Below are 21379 nucleotides of genomic sequence, written 5' to 3'. Positions count from 1 at the left end.
GTGAAGAATAAGTCAACAAAGTTCTTTTTGGCGTTCTATTTCTATTATATAGTTATTAAAAATATCACAACAATGAAGTCAATTACACTGCTTGAGCATATCTTCAAATTAATCAGCATGTCTGTGAAGGAAAGTAATTAGAAGTGCAAGTAAGTTACCTTAAAATGGCTCCTTGAGTTGAATTAAGGAGAGCTGGATGTTAGTTCTCTGCTGTACAAATATAAAACAGCATTTTGTGCTTGAAACCAAGAATAAGAATTTTCTTGTTAATCAAGTCCTTTAGCATCGCTGATACCAGAAGAAGTAGTATTGCTAGAAGTAGTCACAGAGCTGTGCCAGAATTTGAATTTTTAAAAGAGATATTACGATTTATTTTAAGTTTTGTTCAAGTTAGCAATCATCTCACTAGAGGCCAATTTGACTGGACTGATAAGCTCATTATGAACTAGATCAATAAGATTTAATATCATATCCCATTAATTTCCTTAGCCTGTTTTTCTTCTCAATATTCACATCAGCATGACCTAGTTACTTTAAAGCACACGTCGATTGGCTTTTGATTCTGGCTGTGGACCAGAAGCTCAGTTTGCTTTAAATTTCTAATCAAGCTATACCACTTACGTTAAAAAGCTTCAGCATAGTAACTTCAGGGTGTAAAGAAAACTTTTTCCTTCCTAAAAAGGATTTTGGTTTTGTTTTGTTTTAAAACAGACAAGCAAGCAGACGGCGACTGACAATGGAAAAATCCCCCTCTCATGCAGCAGTGGAAAATGATGCTCAGAATAGATCCTCCAAATATCATCAAAATTATTTTAAAATGGGGTTGTGATATATTTGGTTTTCAAACATTACCAAGTATAATGTAAGGAGCCCTATGGCAATACTGAAAACATTAGCAGTAATAGTAAGCTACATAAAATGGGATGTTTGCGTGCGCTGAGTGTTCCTTGCCTGTGGTGGACTGACTTAAGCTTTTTTCCTTCTATAAACCTAAAATTACAGAATACTGCTATTAATTTAGAATTACTTCTGTATTGCCCACCCAATCAAACTTGTTAACGAGTATTCAGTCCAGAAATGTTTTTCTTTCTTCAAGATGAAACTCTTAACGAATTTTTTTTCTTGTTGCCTGTTAAATGGTGATAAGCGTTTTTATCTCTCACTGTAGAAATGTATACAGTCATTTGTTTATCTGGAATTCTAAAAATGGATATGCCAAGATCTTCATAATCTTTCTTGTAACTGGTTAATCTATAGCTACTTGTTGAATAATGCTAAGTGTGGAACTGATTAACTGCATTTGCGCATGTGTCCTGAATCATATCAGAACCCTCTTAGTCTTGAGTTAACCAAAAACTCATATTCTAAAATGGTTGTATGTGCAGAAATGAAATACATATTATTTAATTCTATTTTTGTACATGCAGATATGAAATACATATTATTCTATTTAGGGAAAGCTAGCTGTTCTGAAAGCAGCAAGTCTTGTCAAGGGAATGGAGTTCAGGAATCAGAGTGAAATAACTACAGCTTCATAATATGTTAAAATTGAGATGTGAAGTGATTGGCTGTTCCATAACTGTCTAAATGTCTGGCTGTTGTAAAAACTCTGATCATGTTGATTTTTATATATTCAAGCAATTATTTCCATGCTGTAATTCTTACTGGTTCAGTATTTTATTTACTGTGACTCTTATTTTCTTCTGATGTCACTACTTTTAGTGCTTTTTATCAGACAAATAGATGCCAAATTGTGGATTATCCACAGAGGAAAAATAGTAGTTTGCATGGTACTTTGGCATTCTGCTTACATCGTACTAATGCTCTAGTAGGCTCTTCATGTTGTATCGGTAAGTTTTGAGGGAAATAGTAATGATTTTCTGCCTTTCCTCTAATGATTCGTTATGATATTGGATGACCTTCTGAGAGTTTCACCTTCTGGAAGCAGATAATTTATATGAAACTTTTGTTTTCTGCTTAAAAACAAGCTTGTAGTCCTCATGGCTGTAGAGAGAGTAAATGCCACCTCAATGTATTTCGAAGACCCCAATTTGAAAAATAAGCCCTCATGCCCTGCTCCAGCACCTACTAAGCACTTAAAGCCCATTTTCCTCTCCCACCTTAAAAATATTGGGCCCTGCTTCAGAAGTTTTGGTTGGCTGAAACTGACGGTATTGGGAGAGACATTTTAGGTGTTTGTGTGTTCTCTGAAATTCTACTTCCACTTTGTTTTCTGTCTTCTCAGTGTTCCCACTTCCTTTCTTTTCCCAAATTTAGCTGCTTAACAACATTCTCTTTTTTATTGCCAGTTTGTCGATGACTTTGGTTCTGTTCTCTGTGCTCAAGTTGAGGCCCCGCTGTATCTCTCTCCTGGAGCTCCAGCCTTCCTTCACTCTCAAAGCTGCGGTCTGTCCTTTCTTTTGGATTTCAGTGGACTCACTGATGAATGGTTAATATAATAGTATGTAAAACACAAAGAGCATTAAGTGGTGAGAGAAATAGAGTTTTGTGGGTGTTATTCTGTGGGCTATGTGAAATCCTGTTGTGTTCGGAGACCTTGCATGAAGTTCATATCAGATAAACTGTGAAAGATGGCTCAGTGCTTACAGCGTGCGTGGGCCCTGTGCCATGTGTGGCTTTCATGCAAACATTTTACCATAGCTAGTTAGATTACTAATGATTTGCTTGTCCTAATGTATAAAATGCTGTGCTCTTCTGCTTTGTATGGAAGGTATTTCAGTGAAGAGGACAGTAGGGTTGAGATTTAAGGAAAGAGGATGGAGGATTACAGGGGTAATCTAATTTAAAGCTTCCCCTGTCTTAGTTGCCCTGGATCATTTGCCATAGTGATCACGGAACAGACGTGAAAGATTTTCATTCTTACTTACTATTGGTTTTATTTAATTTTTCCCTCTCCTTATTTTCCAGCTTGCCTGCTCCCCTTTTTTTAAACATAACCCTGAGGTTAAGTAAGTGTCAGAGATATCAGTGAGAAGTTGCAGAGTTAAATAGTACATTTCCAACTGTATTTATCATTGCAGTGACAAGGTAGCTTTCCTTAATATTGCTTGCACATTTCTAAACTGCTGATAAGAAGTTGTAAAAAGACGCTGAAGGTCTACAATAAATAAAAGTACGGCTTTATTTTCATGCTAGTTTTAGAGAGACTATTTTCCCCTCCAGTAAATGCTTTTCATGTAAGTGTGAATGTTTTCACAAGTTCTGGCACTAGAAGAACTCTCCCCAACGTTCTGTTTTCTATGACCTGTATTATATCAGAACTGGAAATAATTTAACAATTCTTTAACTGTTAATAATTTAACACTCCTCATATCTTCTGAAAAACTTAGCCTTAAAATATGTACCACTTCATGGCTACCAAATACAATGCCTTGACAAAAACACTGTGAAGAAACAGGTCTCCACTCTAAAAAGGTTAATTGATATTTCAGAATGTCTTCTAAGTAAACACAACTATGGCCAAACGTATGTTCTAATTTCCTTTCACAAAAAGAGATAGGCAGACCATATTGAATCCTTGGGCAGTGTGCTATTGGTTAATCAAAACTTGTTCTCATATGGCTATATTTAAAACAGAAAAGACACAATCATATAGAAGAACAAAGGAATTTTAAGGTAAAGCAATATAAAAAAGTTATGGCTGCTATTCAGTTACAAACTCAGACCACTGTGCTGCCACAGATATTGTTTGTTCTGAGCCCTCTGTGATATTCCTGGATAGATGTAAGTTAGCAGTGAAGTAGAAGTCAAAAATTTGAATCTTCTCACTTCTGATGGTTTGTTTTTCATGTTATGCACAATGCACTGTTTAACAGTTAGAGCAAAGTCTTGAAAGTCTGTCTTCCCACAATAATGTTTTTGTCTCTGCTGGCATTATTTTATAATCCTGGATAAGATGCCAGCCTCTCTAACCTTAGTTTCCGTATTAGTACGATGAAGTGTTTAAGGCATTGATTTTTTTAAAGAAAGAGGCCTTTCAAAGTTGAGGAGCTCTCGGCTGGAACCCCAGTGACTGCAGTGCAAAGAGCCATCAAATTCCAGAGCTCACTCGCCATCTCCTCGTTTGGCCTTAGTGGTTAGATGCGTACAGATGTTTCATCAAAATAGCTAGTACTTTCTTTTGTTGCCTGCTTTGGACTGCTCCCACTGCCACTCTGTTATCCATCATTTGGTTCTTTCTCTGTTGCACTGAAAGCTAGAGTGAGTCAAGGTCCTGAGATCTCTATTGTTGCGTGGACTAGAGAAACAAAAGTGTACTTTTATAATTTTGATAGTTTTGTTGAAGTTTGTGGAGACAAAAATGTTTTCCAGACTGTCTCGTTCTGGCATGATTTGCTGGTGTACCTAGAAAGATTTGAGGTAGTGTAGATACTGGCCAGAACCAAGGTTTGATGGATTCATCTGTGCTTATTGTGATCAACTTAGCAACGCTTTTGCAGAAGTGGCTGCTCTTTTGAATTGTGCGATACTTCTAGGTGGGGTGGCGTGGGAAATGCCCTGTTATTTTCATCAACCAGTGTGTAATCAGCTTAGAAGAAATCAGATAACTGACCAAATATTAATCTACTTTTAGGATTTACAGTATTTGTCTTTAAAACATCTTTAGTCTGTGTGTATACTGTTCTTAGAGAGATGCCCACCACAAAGTGCACTAGATTATATTTACAGCATTTAGCTGTGCCAGTTTCTCTGAGGTAAGCATGCTTTTCATTGATTTTAATTAACGTGTAAACTGCATTATTTTTACCACAGAGCGAAGCTCTAATAGTGACATTTTTTGCAGAGCAGCTAGTAGACTGCAGGTTGATATGCTAAATTTCTTCACACTGTCTTGTACTTGTAGCTGTATGCAAAGTCAGTCTGAGATTGCTGTATGTTTTTCTGTTAACCGTGTCTGCATTTGGCTAAGTTCTCTAACCATCTTGGTGGCTAGTAGATCATGATACCTACTTTTTCTGTTTGTATACTTGGTCACATAACTTACAATGTTCATTATGTAACTGGCGTATTATGTTTGCAATATACAAAGTGTATGCAAGATATTATATATAAAGTGGTACAGTTGTATATAAATGGTATAGTTGTAATATATTTTGTAAGCTCTGTCTTTGCCCGTGTAAGATATTTACCACCATTCACTACCTGTCCAATCCCTCATCTAAAGATTACTGTCGCTTTATGCTTACTTATGCTGTAGGAGACAGCATAAGTACTTGCTTCTCTGCTGTTCTGTTCACAGCCTAGCATCTCTGGGGGGGCTTTGTGCTACTGATGATTTTAACTGAATTGTTGGTCTGCAAGAGGTTTTAACTGATCTGTGGCACACTTGCATTCTACCAATTCAGCTACAATATTTACTAACAGAGGGTGAGCATTAAATTAAAATCTGTGTGCAAATTAACTTGCTACATGATCAGACTTTAGATTTCTCCTATTCTTTATTCAAGAAAGCTAGATAATTCCTGAAAGATTTGTAGTTCTGTTCTTACACACTGCTTCATGTATGAGAAATAGCTTAATAATGTTTGAATATACTTTTAGATTCATTATTGAAAAGTGATTTGAGATATATTTCTTTGTTGTTTCTGAGGGGAATGAGCAAATTCTGTTGTTTGCATGCTCAGCTGGTTTTTGACTTTGCAGTAGTAAAAACTTAATGTCAGAAATTGTGATGCTTTTTAAGATCTGCATATGGTAGAACACAAGTAGATCCATTGATTAGGAAATTACTATTCATTAAATTTTTTCGTAAAAGAAATATATAATAAAAGTGGAAGCTTCAAATTTGCCCACCCTCTTCTGCTTAGAGGGGAAATCCACCTTACTTTGGATCTTTAATTTTGTTCTATGGATTGATTCCAGCAGATCTGAACCATTTTAAGACACTGTATTTTGGGTAGTCACAAGCAATTTGAAGTGTTAAATTTGGCTGGAGGTAGAAGAAAAACTCTCTTGGAGGCAATGAGAATTTGCAGAACGTCTGTGGTATAAAAACGCTTAACATTTGTGTAGCGCCTGACTGACAACATGCTCACTGACAGAGGCCATTCACAGATACCAAAAGTTGATCTCCACAGAGCTTCTGCAGCATCTGATTATAACCTAAATTTGTGTTTTGTAGCTTGAAACAATTGGATGGCAGCTTAATCTTCAAATGGCCGAGTCCATGCAAGCGAAACTAAAATCTCCTCGAGCTGTGCTAGAGCTGGGAGTGAGCAGTGAAGATTCAAAGGTATGAAATGCACGTCTGATGGTAAGAATGAATTGCAGTCACGGTCTTATTTAAAGTTTTGAGGCAGCAGTTGAAACTCTTGATCATTGTCAATATCTCACTGTTATTTTCATATTTCTGTTTTACAAACTGTTAAACAGTGAGGCAGTTGAAATTATGAGGTACTGATGTAGCATACACATCAGGTTGGTTGGCGGTTGTGAGCTGTGTTGTAAGCTCTTTGGGCAGTGAGGTAATGGAGAGTTGTCGTGGAAAATGGTTATTTTATATCACTAAAATATCTTTATGGCATATATCTTACGATTAGTTCTTATTACACATTTAATGCCTAATTCCTCACTGCTTTCTGACATGTATTTACTTATATTATTCATCACTTGAAACCTTTCTGTGCTAATGATGTATATACATGAAAGATGACATAGTATGCAAGGCTATGGAAAGCCAGTGCTTTGGAGATTTTGTGTTAAAGTTTTATGTTTAAGGATTTTAGTAACTGATGGTGTTTCAGTGCCAAGCACTGCTTCAGAGATCTTCATTCATATAAGCTGTATTTTAGTGTTAGTTAGCATGTTTTAAATTAATACATGAATGGCTGTTCACCTTATCTTGCAAATGGAAATTGGAAAGTCTTATCCTCTGCGGTGTGTCTCATCTTTATCAATGAAAGAGTCAATGTAAAAGATTTGAGGAAAAAATTGATTTGGAACTTAATTCTGGTTTCACATTGCATTTAAATCACAATTGCGCTAATGTGAGTGGAATTTCTGATTTCTAGAATAAGAGAATATTGAGCTTATGGTTGTGCTTCACACCACGTCCTGCATTAGAGATTTTTTTTTTGTTTTTTTTTCAGCAGCTCACTGCAAGTTGTTTCTGAAACACATATACAGGAACCACACCATATTTTATGTGCTAATTGCATTAAGAAGCACAGCATACAGGTTCAAATATATGACAAAGTAACTATGAGGAAACATGAGAAAACTGTGACGCTTCTCCTGATTTTGTTTGTGTGTAGTTTGTTTTGAGTGAATTGCCCAACTTCGTTTTAAAATAAGATGAAATTAGTAGAATTTTGTGCATTATGTAAGGAAGACAGTAGAACACTGTGTACGAACAAGTTACTGTTCAGTACAGTTAATGTTTGTATCTAAGGCCAGTTAAAGCAAAGTGTGGTATTAGATGGATAGACGATCCCTTGGCAGAATGCAGGCAGTGATGGGACATGGGTACCACTCTTCTGTCTGGGTGCTGAACCTGTGGTTCTAACATGTTGTTTCCTGAATAAAAATGAAGAACCTGTTAGCACTTTTTGTAAGAAAAGAATGTTAAGTCTGTGTCCTAGCCAAATTCTAACTTGGATAATTCTATTCTTTCACATTTAAACTTCTTAAGTAGGTTCTGCTATATGCTTTTGTTGTAAATTGTTTTGTAGAACTGAATGACAATATTTAAGTGCATAACTATTTGGTTGTCCGCATTTTGGTTATCTAGCCATGTTATGATTCTGATGGTCAGTTCTTAATGTAAAGATAGCTTTAGACACATTGTTTTCTTCATAGTGAACTGTTTGTGATCTGCTTAAAAATGCCTTTTTTTTCCTTCGCTTTGGTTTTCTAGCTTTAAAACAAATGAACAAAAGCTTAAGATAAAAAATTTTTATCTGTAGCTTGTTCATTAGAGGTAGGTATGGAAGCAGTGGTAAATCAAATAGAGCTGCCAAGTTGTAGATATCCAAAGTGGGATTTTTGATAAAATTGTCCATATAGTGATATAGTCCTGCAGATTAGTAGTTTGGAATGAAAGATGGGAAGATGAAGAAGTTGTTTCCGTTATGCCTGACTTGTGCATTTTGCTTGAACTACTTGTTTCCATTACAAACAGAATTCAGAAAGTAGATTATTTTTAATTGATTTCTCTCTAGTTCTTCTTACTGGTATAATTAGATACAAATATCTGGTTTCTTTTGCAATAATTACAAGCCTAGCATAATGACTCCAAACCAGACATTTAGTACAACAGTAGAACAAGAAAAACATGCCGATGTTCTCACATTCTAGACGCTAAAACTTATAAATCTGGTTTGGTGTGAAGATAACTACTGAATGCTAACATCCCAGTATAGAGTAGGTTTAAGATAGGCTAATACCTGCCTACATGCTGACAGAAGTGTTGGAGCATAATTTAATTTTTGTGAAGTGTTCTGCATCAACTTGATCCCTCTGTGCATTAAATATGAAGCTAGATACTTCTGAGGATTTTTTTTTCTCCACACTTACGTATAACTCAGCCTTTTGCACAGAAGTGTGTTTAGAGGATTGGTTCGTAATGATTAATTATTTTCATTTGTAACTGAACTCTTTCCCTCTTTCTTTTTTTTTTTTTTTTTTTTCCCCTTTTAATCATGAATGTGATGGTTTTCATTTCTCCCTGTAAGGCAAGTGGTGAAAGGCTGGTGGAGAGCTTCGTGTGTTGGCTCGTTAGAGGGCAGTAGCGCCCTTTCTCGTTGTGCCACGTCGCCGGCTCTTGGCGTGCTTTTTTGAAACAATATTCAGGCTCGCTCCCAAAGTCAGCAGTTGTGGGAAACGCGAAGTGCTTACGTTTCTAATCTGCATAGCACAATAGAAGTTTGTCTTGCTCATCTGCAAAACTGAAGCCGGTTAATAAAAAAATGTACTGAGCGAGGTAAATGAAATTTGCCGTTGTTCCTGTTTTCACTGACTGCAAGTAATTCTACTAATACACTTATGCTTACTACAGCTCACTCAAGGGCAATTTAAATGTTTCTTTGTCAGACGATGATGTTCAAAATTAGTACTTAACCATTTCTCCAGGACAGGTAATCAAAAACCCCTGACTGTAGGAACATTTGTGCTTCATCAAGTAAAATGAGTATGCTGTATGCCATATGAATCTTTATAAAGTATGTTTTGTCAGCTGCAGATGAAATAGTCGTGTAAGTATTATACTTAATAATGTTATACCTTATATGGTAATACTATATATTTTGTAATATTGTAAGTATACAAGTATTGCATTTATTTATTTATCACTTGTTATTTATTGTTGCTATGGCAAACTTCTTGAGGGAGGAGGATTGTTACGAGTTCAGTGTTTGCTTATCCTCAGTCTTTGAACTATGCTTGACTTGGGACTTGCACAAATTTTACCTGTGTCCTGAGAAGTTTTTCACTACGAGTGGTTGAGCAGTAGAATGGGTCCCTCAGGGAGAGCCTGGAGTTGCAAGCCGGGGAAATATTCAGAAGTCAGCTGGAGCAGCATGGCGTAACCCTGGAGCCAGCCCCGCTGTGGGCTGGGGTGGCCTGGCAGAGGCCCTTCCAACCCAGGCTGTTCGGTGATTCTTGACAGCTTTAAGGTTTGGTTGCTGATGACGCTTTGTATGGGAAGGGAAAAAGGAAAAAAAAAAAAAGTTTCAATTTAAAATTCTGCTAACAGTACATGTTGCAAAGGTTCAGAATGTAAAGCATTTAATTGCATTTCTGAACTTAGGAAAGTGGGATTTCTGCGAAGCAGGCACCCGAAAAACAAGCTAGGGTGATAGGGAACATCTTTCTGAATTGCAAGATCCTTCTACTTCCATTCTGATACTTAACACGCGACAGGAACTTGAAGAAACTGCTGCTTACAAACTGATGTGTATGGTGGAGGCAGGGTGCGGGGCTTTTATTTAATATCATTTGGTCTCAGGTTTCTTATATCCAGCCATCTGGAGACGTTTTATGGACTATTATTATTTTTATCTTTATAGGGGTGAATTAACCAGTAGAGGGAGTATGAATTAATAATCCTGATAATCGGTGCTCCTAATTATGATGTTGATTTGCAAAGACCCCGAAAAAGTGCTGTATTTATTTAATATCTCTGTTTACTTCAATAATTTATTTAATATCTGTCCACACAGGCACATACTTGCACATGCTTTTACACTTTTAATCATAGCAATTCCTTAGGCTGTCTAGTCCAAACCTTTCTAAACAGCTGTGATTATTCTCTGTAACTGCGCAAGCCATATATTGGGACAACTTTTGTAGCAAAGACTGTAGAAAAGGTTTGAGGGCATCAGAAATGTCACGTCATCTTTGCTGAATACCTCCCCTGAGGAATGTGGGAGGTAAGGCTGCGTGCTCGTAAAGGCTTGGGGACATGGCCGATTTGTTCTGACCTGCTTTGCTCTAAGGATCGTGACTCTTTTTTATCTTTGCTTGTTTCTGCTGTTACTACTTCTTCAGGAAAAGTGTCAGGCATGTTATTATTTAAAGTGTATTTATTGTTGTGTGTTCTTACACATAAATCTCCAATATGCACGCTTGAAAATTTTTTAGTAAAAACTCTTCTAGCTGGGCATTGTGTCTTGATAATTATCCAAGTATTTTTTGTATGTAGCTCTGTTCTACGTATGTAATTACAGTCGTAGTTATTTAATTATTTTTTTTTTTTGCCCATGGAAGGTTTTTCTCTTGTTTCACTTCCCCTCTTTTACATGTACAATTTTCTCTTTAACTTTTAAGGACTTCTTGATGGCCTTCTGCCTTTTGGGTAGCTTTTATTTTTGGTATACTAGAGTAGGAATGGTATGTATAGATTCCAAATGAGAATTCAATACTTTGTTTATAACTTGTATGTAAAGGATTTTTTTGCAATTGCCGGTGTGAGATAAATGAACTGATAAAAGTGGTGGTTTTTTTAAAGCTGCTGCTATAATGCTTTTGACAAAAGGCAGAAAATATTAAAGTGCTACTATTTTCTATGAATTATTGGCTGTTTTAAAGAGGGAAAAGGAAATACTTAACTTACTTGTCTGCAACCATTCCTTCAAAATAAAAAGGAGGTCTGCCTGCATTTGAAACTGAGATGGTAATATATATGCATCGTTCCACAGGGGCTATAGAAGTCTGGAAATACTAAATGATTACTGTTGATTTATTAAAATATCAGTCACAGTTTTCTTCTTTCCTCTTTAACAGCAGAGTAGATGGCAAAACAAAGCTTTTCTTCCAGGTGGGCTAGATCAGTCCCTTCTGCAGGCCCTCATGAAAAAGGGCAATTAGGAGACTGCTGTGATGCTGGAGGAACTGTCAGGAGGTGCAAACACGAAACAGCTGTAAATTGCTGCTCACACTCCTGAGCTACCTCTCAGCCCTGCAGCTCTGATGAGGATGTTGCCTTCTTCTTTCTCAGAAAGCCAAGAATTTGTGCTTCTATTAAGCACTTGAATGGAGTTTGGTCCTCTCATCAAGCAGATTTTTAAGTCTCTAGCAATTACTGAAAAAGTAAATAGGACTGGCCTATGGATGAATGCAAAAATGCCTAAGGAGAAGTTAAGAGAAAAGGTCATTTCCTTCCCATTTAAACAAGATAATTGGAGGCCAGGATAGTCCTCAGGCTAGATGATCTCATATAGGACAGTCCCAGTTCAAGGTCTTTTTGACCTCTGTACCAGCAGGGTTGCTGCTTTTGGCAAAGTAGATCATGGATGTGGTTCTGAGAACTAAAATCTCATAAATGATAATGCTGATAAGAGAGCAGATGCTTCCCTAAAAAGGGATTTCAGAACACTGGAGAAAAGTCTTAATATTCTTAAAAGACCTGGTAAAATGACTGTATGATCTTGAGCATGTGGAACAGCTCATAAAAATAAACTTGAAATTTAGAATTTGTTTCCAGGCTGTCACATTGCTACAGAAAGCTGTCAGAAATTTTTGTGCTTAACCGTTAGAGCCAGAAATTCCAGAATGCACAATAATTCTTATGTTAGACTGTGTTTGTGACCTGTTGTATCTCTTATCCCTGATTAAATGCATTTCAATTAGGGAACTGAAGATGCAGTCCAGAATTTTCAAGATGCTGGGAGAGTTTGTTTCCTTAACAGTGTAGAAATGGGAGGCAGAATAACCCACGTCTTCTCAGCTGTGGGTAGCTTGACATGTGCTACAGAAACCATCTACCAGATGGTGCGACTCCAGGAGTATGTACCCACCTCTGGCAATTGTACTGCAGGGTGTCGTTAATTATTTGGCTCCCACTTGTGATCTGACATGATCCAATTATTCAGTTTATAGTAAAGAACTAGATACAGTGATTTTTTTTCTCTTATGCTTCCTCTATTAATACACAGTTTATAAATAAAATCTGGAACCGTATAATTTATTACAGCCTCTGCACCTACTTTGTTTTTGCTAAAATACTGTTAAATTCTGTCCATGTGTCTGTGTATCATGGAGTTCCAGAAGAAACCATGTACAGTTGCAGGCCTTGGACAACCTCAGTCTGTAATTAATGTTGAACCTCCTCGTTTCAAGTTTAAACTCAGTGACCCTTTGCTTTGTCAGGCAGAGTTAAATGTCTTCCTGGGCCTTTAAGGCCCCGAAGCATTTGAAGAACAAAGATCTGGTGAGCTTTTCTCATTTGATATATTTGTGTATTATGTCACCTCTATTCTCAAGATGCCTTTGTTTTACTTGCCTCGAACTAGCTTTGTAGGCTTGATCCTTCAGTCATTTTAGGGGAAAGAAAAATATTTATGGGATTCATTGGAAATTCTCAGGGAACTCCAAATAGTTTTTTAGCTGCTATTCTCAGAAACTATTCAGAGTGCTAGCAAATGAACTGTTGTCTTGGTTTGTGTGTGGTAATGGGAAATAGCCATAATTTGTCAGTGGCCCCACCCCCCCCCATAGTACTACTTCTCACTACTGTCCTCTCTCACTACCCCCCCCTTCACTCACTCAGCTAATAAGTTTTGCATTGCCTTTACAAGTATCTTAAAAAATGGCATTTCTCCGTTGTCTGCCTCTTCAGATAAAGAGGTAGAGAGGTAAGGTAGTCTAAGTGAGGGGTCAGATTAGGGAGAAAAGAGCATAAAGGTTGGACAGGCTAAAGCGGAAGCTCTGCCTTTGAACATAGGTCTTCTGCTTGTATCCTCTGTTACCATGTTGGTCACTGCTGCCTTTGCATCAGCAAGTCAGCAACTCTTTAATTTGGATGCCTAAAAGTAGAGATTTTCATATATGGATGCATAAGAATAAAAATGTCTTCTGTATTTAAAGTAGAGATTTCAGAGAATCATAAAACCTTTAGATATTAGCAAATCAAATGAGTAGCATTTTTATGGCATTTAAATCAGGGAGGAATACTTGTCTCTTGTGTTATTTGACAGTTAGAAGCAAGCAGAGAAGAGATGAAATGTGCTCTTTCTAAAAACATTTTTTTTTTTAATTGTGAAAGACTGGGAAGCTCTGCAGGACTACCTGTAAATGTGCATGCGTATGTTTTTTTCTCTTTTTTTTTTCTTTGGGTACCACTGGAGATGCTGGCCCCTCTGATTCTTTTGTATGCTTAGCAGTTTTATGACGAGGCCACTGTTGATAGTCAGCCGGAAGTACAAAGTACCCACAAGAAGCAACATAAAATTCCTCTGCAGTTCCTTAACACGAATTAAAATATTCCTTTCCCTTCTCCCTGTTCTAAGGGAAAGTTGACTAGTAAGATGTTAAATCTAACTTTGACATTTTTGTTTAAACATTGTTAGTTGCTGTACGCTGGCAACAGCATGTAGTGGAGTTCACTTCTGCAGAAGCAGAAAGCATTAGCAGCATCACTCAGGAGGAGTTAATTCAGTGTTTTATTAAAGTTACTGATATATACCACCTTGACAGCTATGTGCAATATCAAAAATGTACATGTAATGTACTCGTAAAAATGGGAGTATAATTGATAATATTTGAGATTGCTTGAGAAATGTAAAGCTTTATGCCCTGAAGTCCAACAAACTTTGGCTCTACTTACTCACTGGAGGAGGTGGCTTTGCTGGCTCATAGTCTTTAGGTAAGATGACTTGTTGCTGACTTTAGAAAGCAGAATTAGCAAAGCAACCCACCTTACTGCTGAGTTAGGTAATAACTGACATGAGAGGAATGTTAAGAAGCAGATAGCGTTCCTGGCCAGTTGCACTGCAGACTCTAATAAAAATGCAGACAAGCCTATCTTGGAGAAAATGTACTTGTCCAGGAGCTTTCAAGGCATATGGACTGGGTTAATTTCTTTCACTGTAGTGATTTGCTATCAGTTACAAATATTTCTCAGGTTTTCCTGCCTGTTAAATGGTGATCAGGATTTTTTAAAATATTTCTTAAAAAAATATTCCTAGGTAAAAGGAATTAGGAATTTTAATTCTCTAAATGCGAAATACTGGTAGTTCACATGTTCCTGTTACTTCTTGTTGAGGTAATGTTCATATTAATCTGGAAATATTCAAGGAAATGCAGTATTTTCTGTAAGCTCTTCTCTTGAAATGTGATTTTGGTTGACTTGATTTGAGTGGTTGTTGGAGTACAGCATAAAATTCAATTTTCAGAGGCGTCAGGGTTCAGTTTAAACATTCAAATATGATGCTGCCAAGTGCATTTCTATGGCAGTTGCTCTGTGTTGACAAGAATAAGTAGCATTTTTAAGAATTATGAAATTTGTGTAACTTGCTACTGTCTGACATGTGCAACTTAGTCTTGCTTATAAGAAATTCTGTCCTCTATTAATCCTTTATTTTTCCTCTGCAAGGCTCTAAAGGAGGAAGGCTATTTGAGACATGGATTTTTTTTTTTTAAATGAATGTTCATGTGTTTTTCTTCATTAAACTCATGCTTAGAAACATCTTTAAGACTCAAGCGTGTTTTATTTTCCTTTAGCTGGTTCCCATGTAAAGGATACCTTTAGAGGTTGTTGGAAAAGATAGCACTATCTTCTAGAACCGGGATTATTGCCTATTTTTCAGTTATCCTGCTGCTTCCAATCGTCTCATTACTCTAGTGCTAGCTTGAGAGCAATCTCTTCTTTGTTGTTCTCTTCCATTGTGTCCTGTGTGGGACTGGAAGAGGTTGTTCTTTTCCTTAATTCCTTGTCTTTTCGTAGTACATGCTGTGACCTAGGTGCTCTGTGAATGTTAGAAGAGGCTAGGAGAAGCAATACACAAAAGGGCTGAATTAAAAGTTAGATCTAAATATGTACATGATGTTGTAATGAAAATTGTGAACTAGAACTTTCTTATAAGTAACTAGATTAACTTTTGTGGATGCAACATAGAAATGCATTTTTGGACACACTCCAAAGAGAGTTGGGTTCATGGCTTTATTTGGGATGTCAGGAGGAGCAGTGTGGAGTGTCCAAAGAAGGCACTAAGTCTTTTATAGCCTATTTGTAAGTAATCAAAAAAAAAAAAAAAAAAAAGATTAAACAAAAAGCAGGCTTGTAGAAGAGAAAGGGAAGAAGAGTATGATATGGACACCTGCTTAAACTGTCCACAGCCTTTCTCCACGTATTTTCCTGTCTTTTAGGCTAGCCATAGTTGGTTGTTACCTCTTTTCTCACCACTGCATTTTACTTCTGCAACAATAACAGGATGGGCTGGAAATATAATTAGGATTTGGCAGAGAAAGTTTTTTTGTTTCCCATTCCTGTGTTAAACAGTTTACTGAAGTACTGGTGTTTCTCAGCTGCTCTGTGGTGGCCACTGATAGATTTGAAACTCTTCTTACCTTGTAAGAAGAACAAAAACAAATACGATTGCAAAGAAGCAGAAAGACAGCCAAAGACAAATGCTGATGAAAGGGGTTCTTACTGTTCAGCAAGTACCCCATGCAGGCGTTTAGCTGTTTGTATAACTTCACATTACATTTTCTTCATAAAGTGAATCATGATGTGGGCTCAAAAGTTGAACTTGCAGCTATGACAGAGCTCTGAGGCTCATGCAAGTATCTTATATATGCATGTTTTCCCCAATATATAGTCTGCCTCTCTTTTGATTAGAAATCTGACGGCAGTCCACAAAATGCATACCTGCACAAACTGGTGTTTTGTTATGGCATCTTATGGCTACACCTTGACCTATGAGAATTCTTTTTTAAAGATGTACTTTGCTAGTTTTGTCTCAAGTTGTGCATTTTCACCTTGGAATATTAGGTGGATGGATTAGCTTGGAAGCTGTGATGCTTGTATTGCTATTTTTGTGTGAAAAGCAACTTTTCAGCCTCTTCTAAGAAGAAGGAAGATATGCAGAAAGGTACGACAGGCATAGAGTAGTCACTCAGACTTTGTCTTATTTATGCTGATACTTCGTAGCTTGTAGCTTCTCCAAAATCTATCTAGAAGCTAGCTAGCTTCTTCACTTGAGCCAGACACTCTGATCTTATCCTTCTCCTATGCTGTCATCTTCATATAAACTCTTGTAGAATGTCAGTCCAGTATAGCTAACTTCTGATTTAAATATGTATATTCAATCCATTTTCACTGATTATTGCTATAGAGGAAGTTTTTGTAGGCAAATTGGCTTGACTTATTAAATATTTTTATAAGTACTGTAGTATTTGAGGTACTCATTTTCTTGCTTATTGTCATGTTACCTGAATAACTGTTACTGTGTCATGTCTTTATGCGCATGAAATGTGTCATTTAATAAGTCTCAAGCTTCCTCCCCCCCAAAAAACTGTATCAGAATAAATTACTTGATCTGCAGTTGTGATTGACCTAGTTATTGCAGTTCTTGTATTTGCTAAGTTTTTTTCTTTTGCCTATGGAGTTGAACGTTAGTTACTTTTCCTTGAACATAGTTATGCTGTGTGTCCTGACAAAATAATACTAACGTGGACATCAAATCTAGTCAAGACTTGGACATGTCAGGACTTGGCAGTCCTGACAGTAAAGCTGTGCATTATGTCTGCCTTGGATGTTGATGTTTAAAATTATAGAAGTCCGTTTCGTATTTGTAAGCATTACATTGCAAGCCTGAGTATAATTACATCATTTTAAAATCTGCTTGACTGCCATTAGATATTGCAAGATGTCCATCTTACCGGGCAGAAGAGTTGAAATTAAATTACATCTTATGAGAATGATTTTGCTTTCTTAAATTCCTGAAATGAAAAAAAGGCCCCAATAAAAACTTGACAAAAAACCTGATGGAGATTTTACATTTTTAAAGTAATTTGTAAAACTTAGGAATATTTAGCAAAGCTTACTTTATTGTGCCATGTTTCTTACATGTTCCATCTGTTTGGTGCTTCTCTCTGACATTCTAATTGACCATCATATTCTAGGAGATTTTCAACTTTCTTGGTGTTTTTGGTCTTTTCTAACAAATCTTTCAGCTCCTTTACCATAGAATGTATTCAAAAATGGACATGGGGAGCTGTACTTGACTAGTATTTGTGTTTGGAGGAAGATCACCATCAACTCGTGGGTCTTCAGTATATGGTAGTGTATGGAATTTTAGGTTAGCTCTTCTTTGAAGTTGAAATATATTTTGAGCAATAAAATAGAAACAGAAAACTCCTGGTTTTGAGAGAGAAAGTGCTCACCTGGGCACAACTCTCCCCCTTTTTTCCATTTTCTGTCCTGTAGTGTTCATAACTTCCGTCTTTTACTGGAAGAGGGAGAAAATTGTTTGAGAATGCAGGTTTCCATCCAAAGTGTACACAGACAGGCCTTGGAGACTTGGTATCATCCCTTAATTAATTAATTAATTAATTAATTGGCATAAGCAGTGCTGATGAGTGGTGAGGTTAGAGAAAGTTTCCCTAAATTCATGGTTTTTATAAAATTACCGTCCTGGCATTTAATGTATGCTCCTTGAATACTCTTATCAGCGTGAAGCTGGATAATTGTGAGTTTGTCCTTGGGAACATGAATGCTTTGACAGTGTTTTCTTTCAGACTGCTTCTTCTAATGCTTTCAAACTTAGAGTTAGCCACAATCCACAATAATCAACTGTTTGAGGTAGTTGAACAGGCTGTGTCTCTTATAATAATAATAATAATAATAATAATAATAATAATAATAAAAAGGTAAGGACACCTTGTGTGACACTGTTTAAATGGGTTTAGGAAATTAGAATGGAATGCCATTTTTTGAATGCTGTAATGGTATTTTTACTAGGCACTTCGGGTGTGAGTAGCTGATAGTCTCGGACCAGGTCCTGCTGCAGACTGCGGACCCCGCTGGGGCTGGGCGCTCTGCCTCCTGCTCCCCCGCGTGCAGCCTGTCCCGTCGTTGTCCAGCGAGCACTAATTACACACAATGTACTGCATGAGTTTTCTTCCCGACTGTATCAGCACCCACCTCAGAAAGGGGTATGTGGAAATGAAAGGATAGCGAGGAGCAGCTGCGAGAGCAGTTCGCATAGCCTGTGGCTTACACCCTGCTCGTGTCTTGAAAACGCTGTGGCGGGCAGAACCGCAGCCAGTTACGCTGTTGATGTGTATCTCACCGGTGACTCTGTATTACCTAAGCTATTACCAAGTAATTAAGTGTTACACGTGACAGGCATCTTGTCATGACTGCTCAGAGCAAAGCAGAAGGAGTCCATGCCTCTCCGTTTACGCTCGTAGAATCATTATTTGTGTTTGTGTGTTTTTCGTGTGTGTTCTGCTTTTTCTTCGGCAGTTCTTCAGACACGTTGTATTGTGAGTTTCAGTATTTATGACAAGGAAGAGAAATCCTCTCAGTGGTTACAAATTTTGAACCCAGCCTACTATGCGAGTTAATAGCATGTTTTTGAATCTTTAAAAGCAACTGGACTGCTCTGTGTCTTCTGTCCATTTTGCAAAATCACTAGGCTTACTTTTGCTAATGTTTTTGTCAGTGTGCAAACTGGTGAAATTGCCAGATCAGGCATCTTGGAGAAATAATACATGCATTCTTGAAAGAGCACGAAGTGAGCGTCTCCTGGGTTGCTGACATCTATCCTGCTCAAAGCAGTGACCATACTGTATACACTGTCAAACATTATCAACTCTGTGTGTTTGACACTGAACGGGTCTCTGTAACAACGCTGCAACACCCTCTACGGTCATACTTCAGGTAAGGGAAGGCAGGTCATCACCTCAGTCATATGCAAGGCCAGCAATTTGCACTTCTCCTGTTTCCTGTTGCTTACAAATGGCAAGAGCCTGACATCTGGAGCTATGTGGCATCTAACTTTGTGCCATTTGGGTTTGTATGAACACTAGCTAACTTTAAAAGCAGCCATGACAAGTGACCTTTTTTACTGGTTAAAATACATGAAATACGACCTCTCTTACAACAAAACCACAACCCACAGCATAGCCTGCAGCCTCTGAGCAAATATTGAGTAGGATTATATAAAATCACTACTAATGAAATAACAAATGTGTATTTCTAGAAATGCGCATTCTGTAGCCAGGCAGTAATAGAAAGAGACTTCGAGGAGGAAAGGAAAATACTTTTTTTTTTTTTTCCCTTCCTTCTTCTCTTAATGAGACAGATCGTGTTACTAAGAACTCATTCTGAAGCCTTGTAGTGATGAAAGGGCAATACAATAATGAAAATAGAGCCAAAACTAGTCTAATGAAAACGCTGTTCTAGCTTCTGATTTATACATAGGTGAAAGCTAACATGCAACCTTCTTTTTGACCTCTTGAGCAACATTTTAGGACTTATAAATACGTAGTTATCCACCCAGCCTGTGAGAAGGAACCACACCAGTGGGTCAAACTGGAAAGGAAATCTTGCGCAGTGATGCACTCTCAGTGAGTTCACAGCTGCCTTTGTGAAAGGGGATGAAGGTCTCTGCTGTGCACATAATCAAAATACTACAAGAATTGCTGTGTAAATGATGTTTCTAAATGTTCTCTTTCCTTATCTACATTGGGATTAGGCACTTAGTTTTTAGTAATACCTGATCAAGGCTTTTTGGATTACGTCTTGTCGTCAGAGGCAGACAGCAGAGTTTAAAAGAGGCCTGACGGTGTTACGTTTTTTTCCTCCTTTCTCTTTTCCAATGTCAACAGAAATGAAGAGTCTTGGGAGGCTAAGTGCTTATGATAGGGGATAAGTGATGTTAAGAGGTTTGGGGCTTTTTTTCTCTGCTTTTTATTTTTTTCTTTGGAAGGGAAGGAAAAAAGTGGGGATTTCACAGCAAAACTGTTGTCAAGGGGCAGATTTGTAAGCTGCTCTGGTCCACATATATTTCTTCGATTAGTATGTCAACACTGAAGGGTGCATGTGTGTCTCAGCTAATATGAAGAAATGCCTTCTATGCCACTATATTGGCATAGAAGAGTCCGTGAGAGGTTTCTCGAGGAGCATGGACTGTACATCTTTGTAGTATGGAAACTATAGGTTGAGGGACTGCCTGCTGGTGGCTTAAGGCTATCATACCTAATAGTCCTAGGATTGCTGCAGCCTGGAGCTGAGTATAGAATACATTAACTGCACTCTATTTCCTCTCCTCTGAACTTGAAGTAAAGGAACTTCAGAATCTAACTATTAAAAAAAAAAAAAACAAAACAAAAAAAAAAAAACAAACTTTGTTCAAGAACAAATGCCAAAAAATTACAAATACTGCATACAAATATTTAAAGTCATTACTAGAAAGTAAGTACCATTTCATTAGAAGATCTTAAAATACTCAGGAAGAGAAAGTTCATTTGAAGGTACTATTTAGAGACAGCAAGAAAGAAGTTTGTACATTGAGGAAAGTCCTTAGCACAGCAGGCAAACAGAATTCCCAAGAGTTTTTTGTTTTCCTCATTTCTAGACCACTTTGCCTCTGTAAATTCTCTTTCCTTCCCCTTTCTTCCTTCCTACCATCTCATCTTCATAGGAACAAGCTCATAGTGTTCCTATGACAGAGATGCTGCAGATTCCAGAATATCTTTGAAATTTCTGTTCAAACAGCAGAATCTTCAGTGAAGTGAGACAGAATTTCCAGGGTTGGTACTGTGTCTGAGAAGCCTGAATACGGGTTTTCAAACGTTGCCTTCATGTAACAATATAACAAGCATCACTTTTGTTCTTTTGCTGCTGCTGCTAGGTTTTTCTTTTTGAAAGTTGATTAAATAATATGTCATTATAATTCTTTGAGATTGTTTTCCTTTGTTGTTCAGGCCTTAAAACTCTTCTTGTGCTGTAGGACATCCCCCGCTCCCTTTTTTATTTTTTCCTGAAAGAGATAATAGGGAATGATCACAAGAAAGATACCTTCTTTAGGCAATGGTTAGACAATTCAGAAATTCCTGGATGGTAGTTTATTCCCATCAGTTATACTTTTGGAGGCTACCATTTAATGAATTCTTGAATAGCCTTTTAGTTTGC

The 21379-nt window shown here is 37.3% G+C and overlaps 1 protein-coding gene across 1 annotated transcript in view; it reads left to right on the top strand.

The window, feature by feature from the left end:
• Positions 1-21379, top strand: part of COMMD10 (COMM domain containing 10) — a 99896-nt gene that overhangs the window by 13130 nt on the left and 65387 nt on the right. Inside the window, exon 5 of the mRNA XM_062599840.1 lies at positions 6143-6253. Within this exon, the coding sequence (XP_062455824.1) occupies positions 6143-6253 (111 nt within the window). The remainder of the gene's footprint in view (positions 1-6142; positions 6254-21379) is intronic.

Source organism: Rhea pennata, chromosome Z, assembly GCF_028389875.1.
Source record: "Rhea pennata isolate bPtePen1 chromosome Z, bPtePen1.pri, whole genome shotgun sequence".
NCBI classification, from domain to species: domain Eukaryota; kingdom Metazoa; phylum Chordata; class Aves; order Rheiformes; family Rheidae; genus Rhea; species Rhea pennata.
The sequence above is the reverse complement of the archived record's forward strand: the minus strand, read 5'-3'. Positions and strand labels throughout refer to the sequence as shown.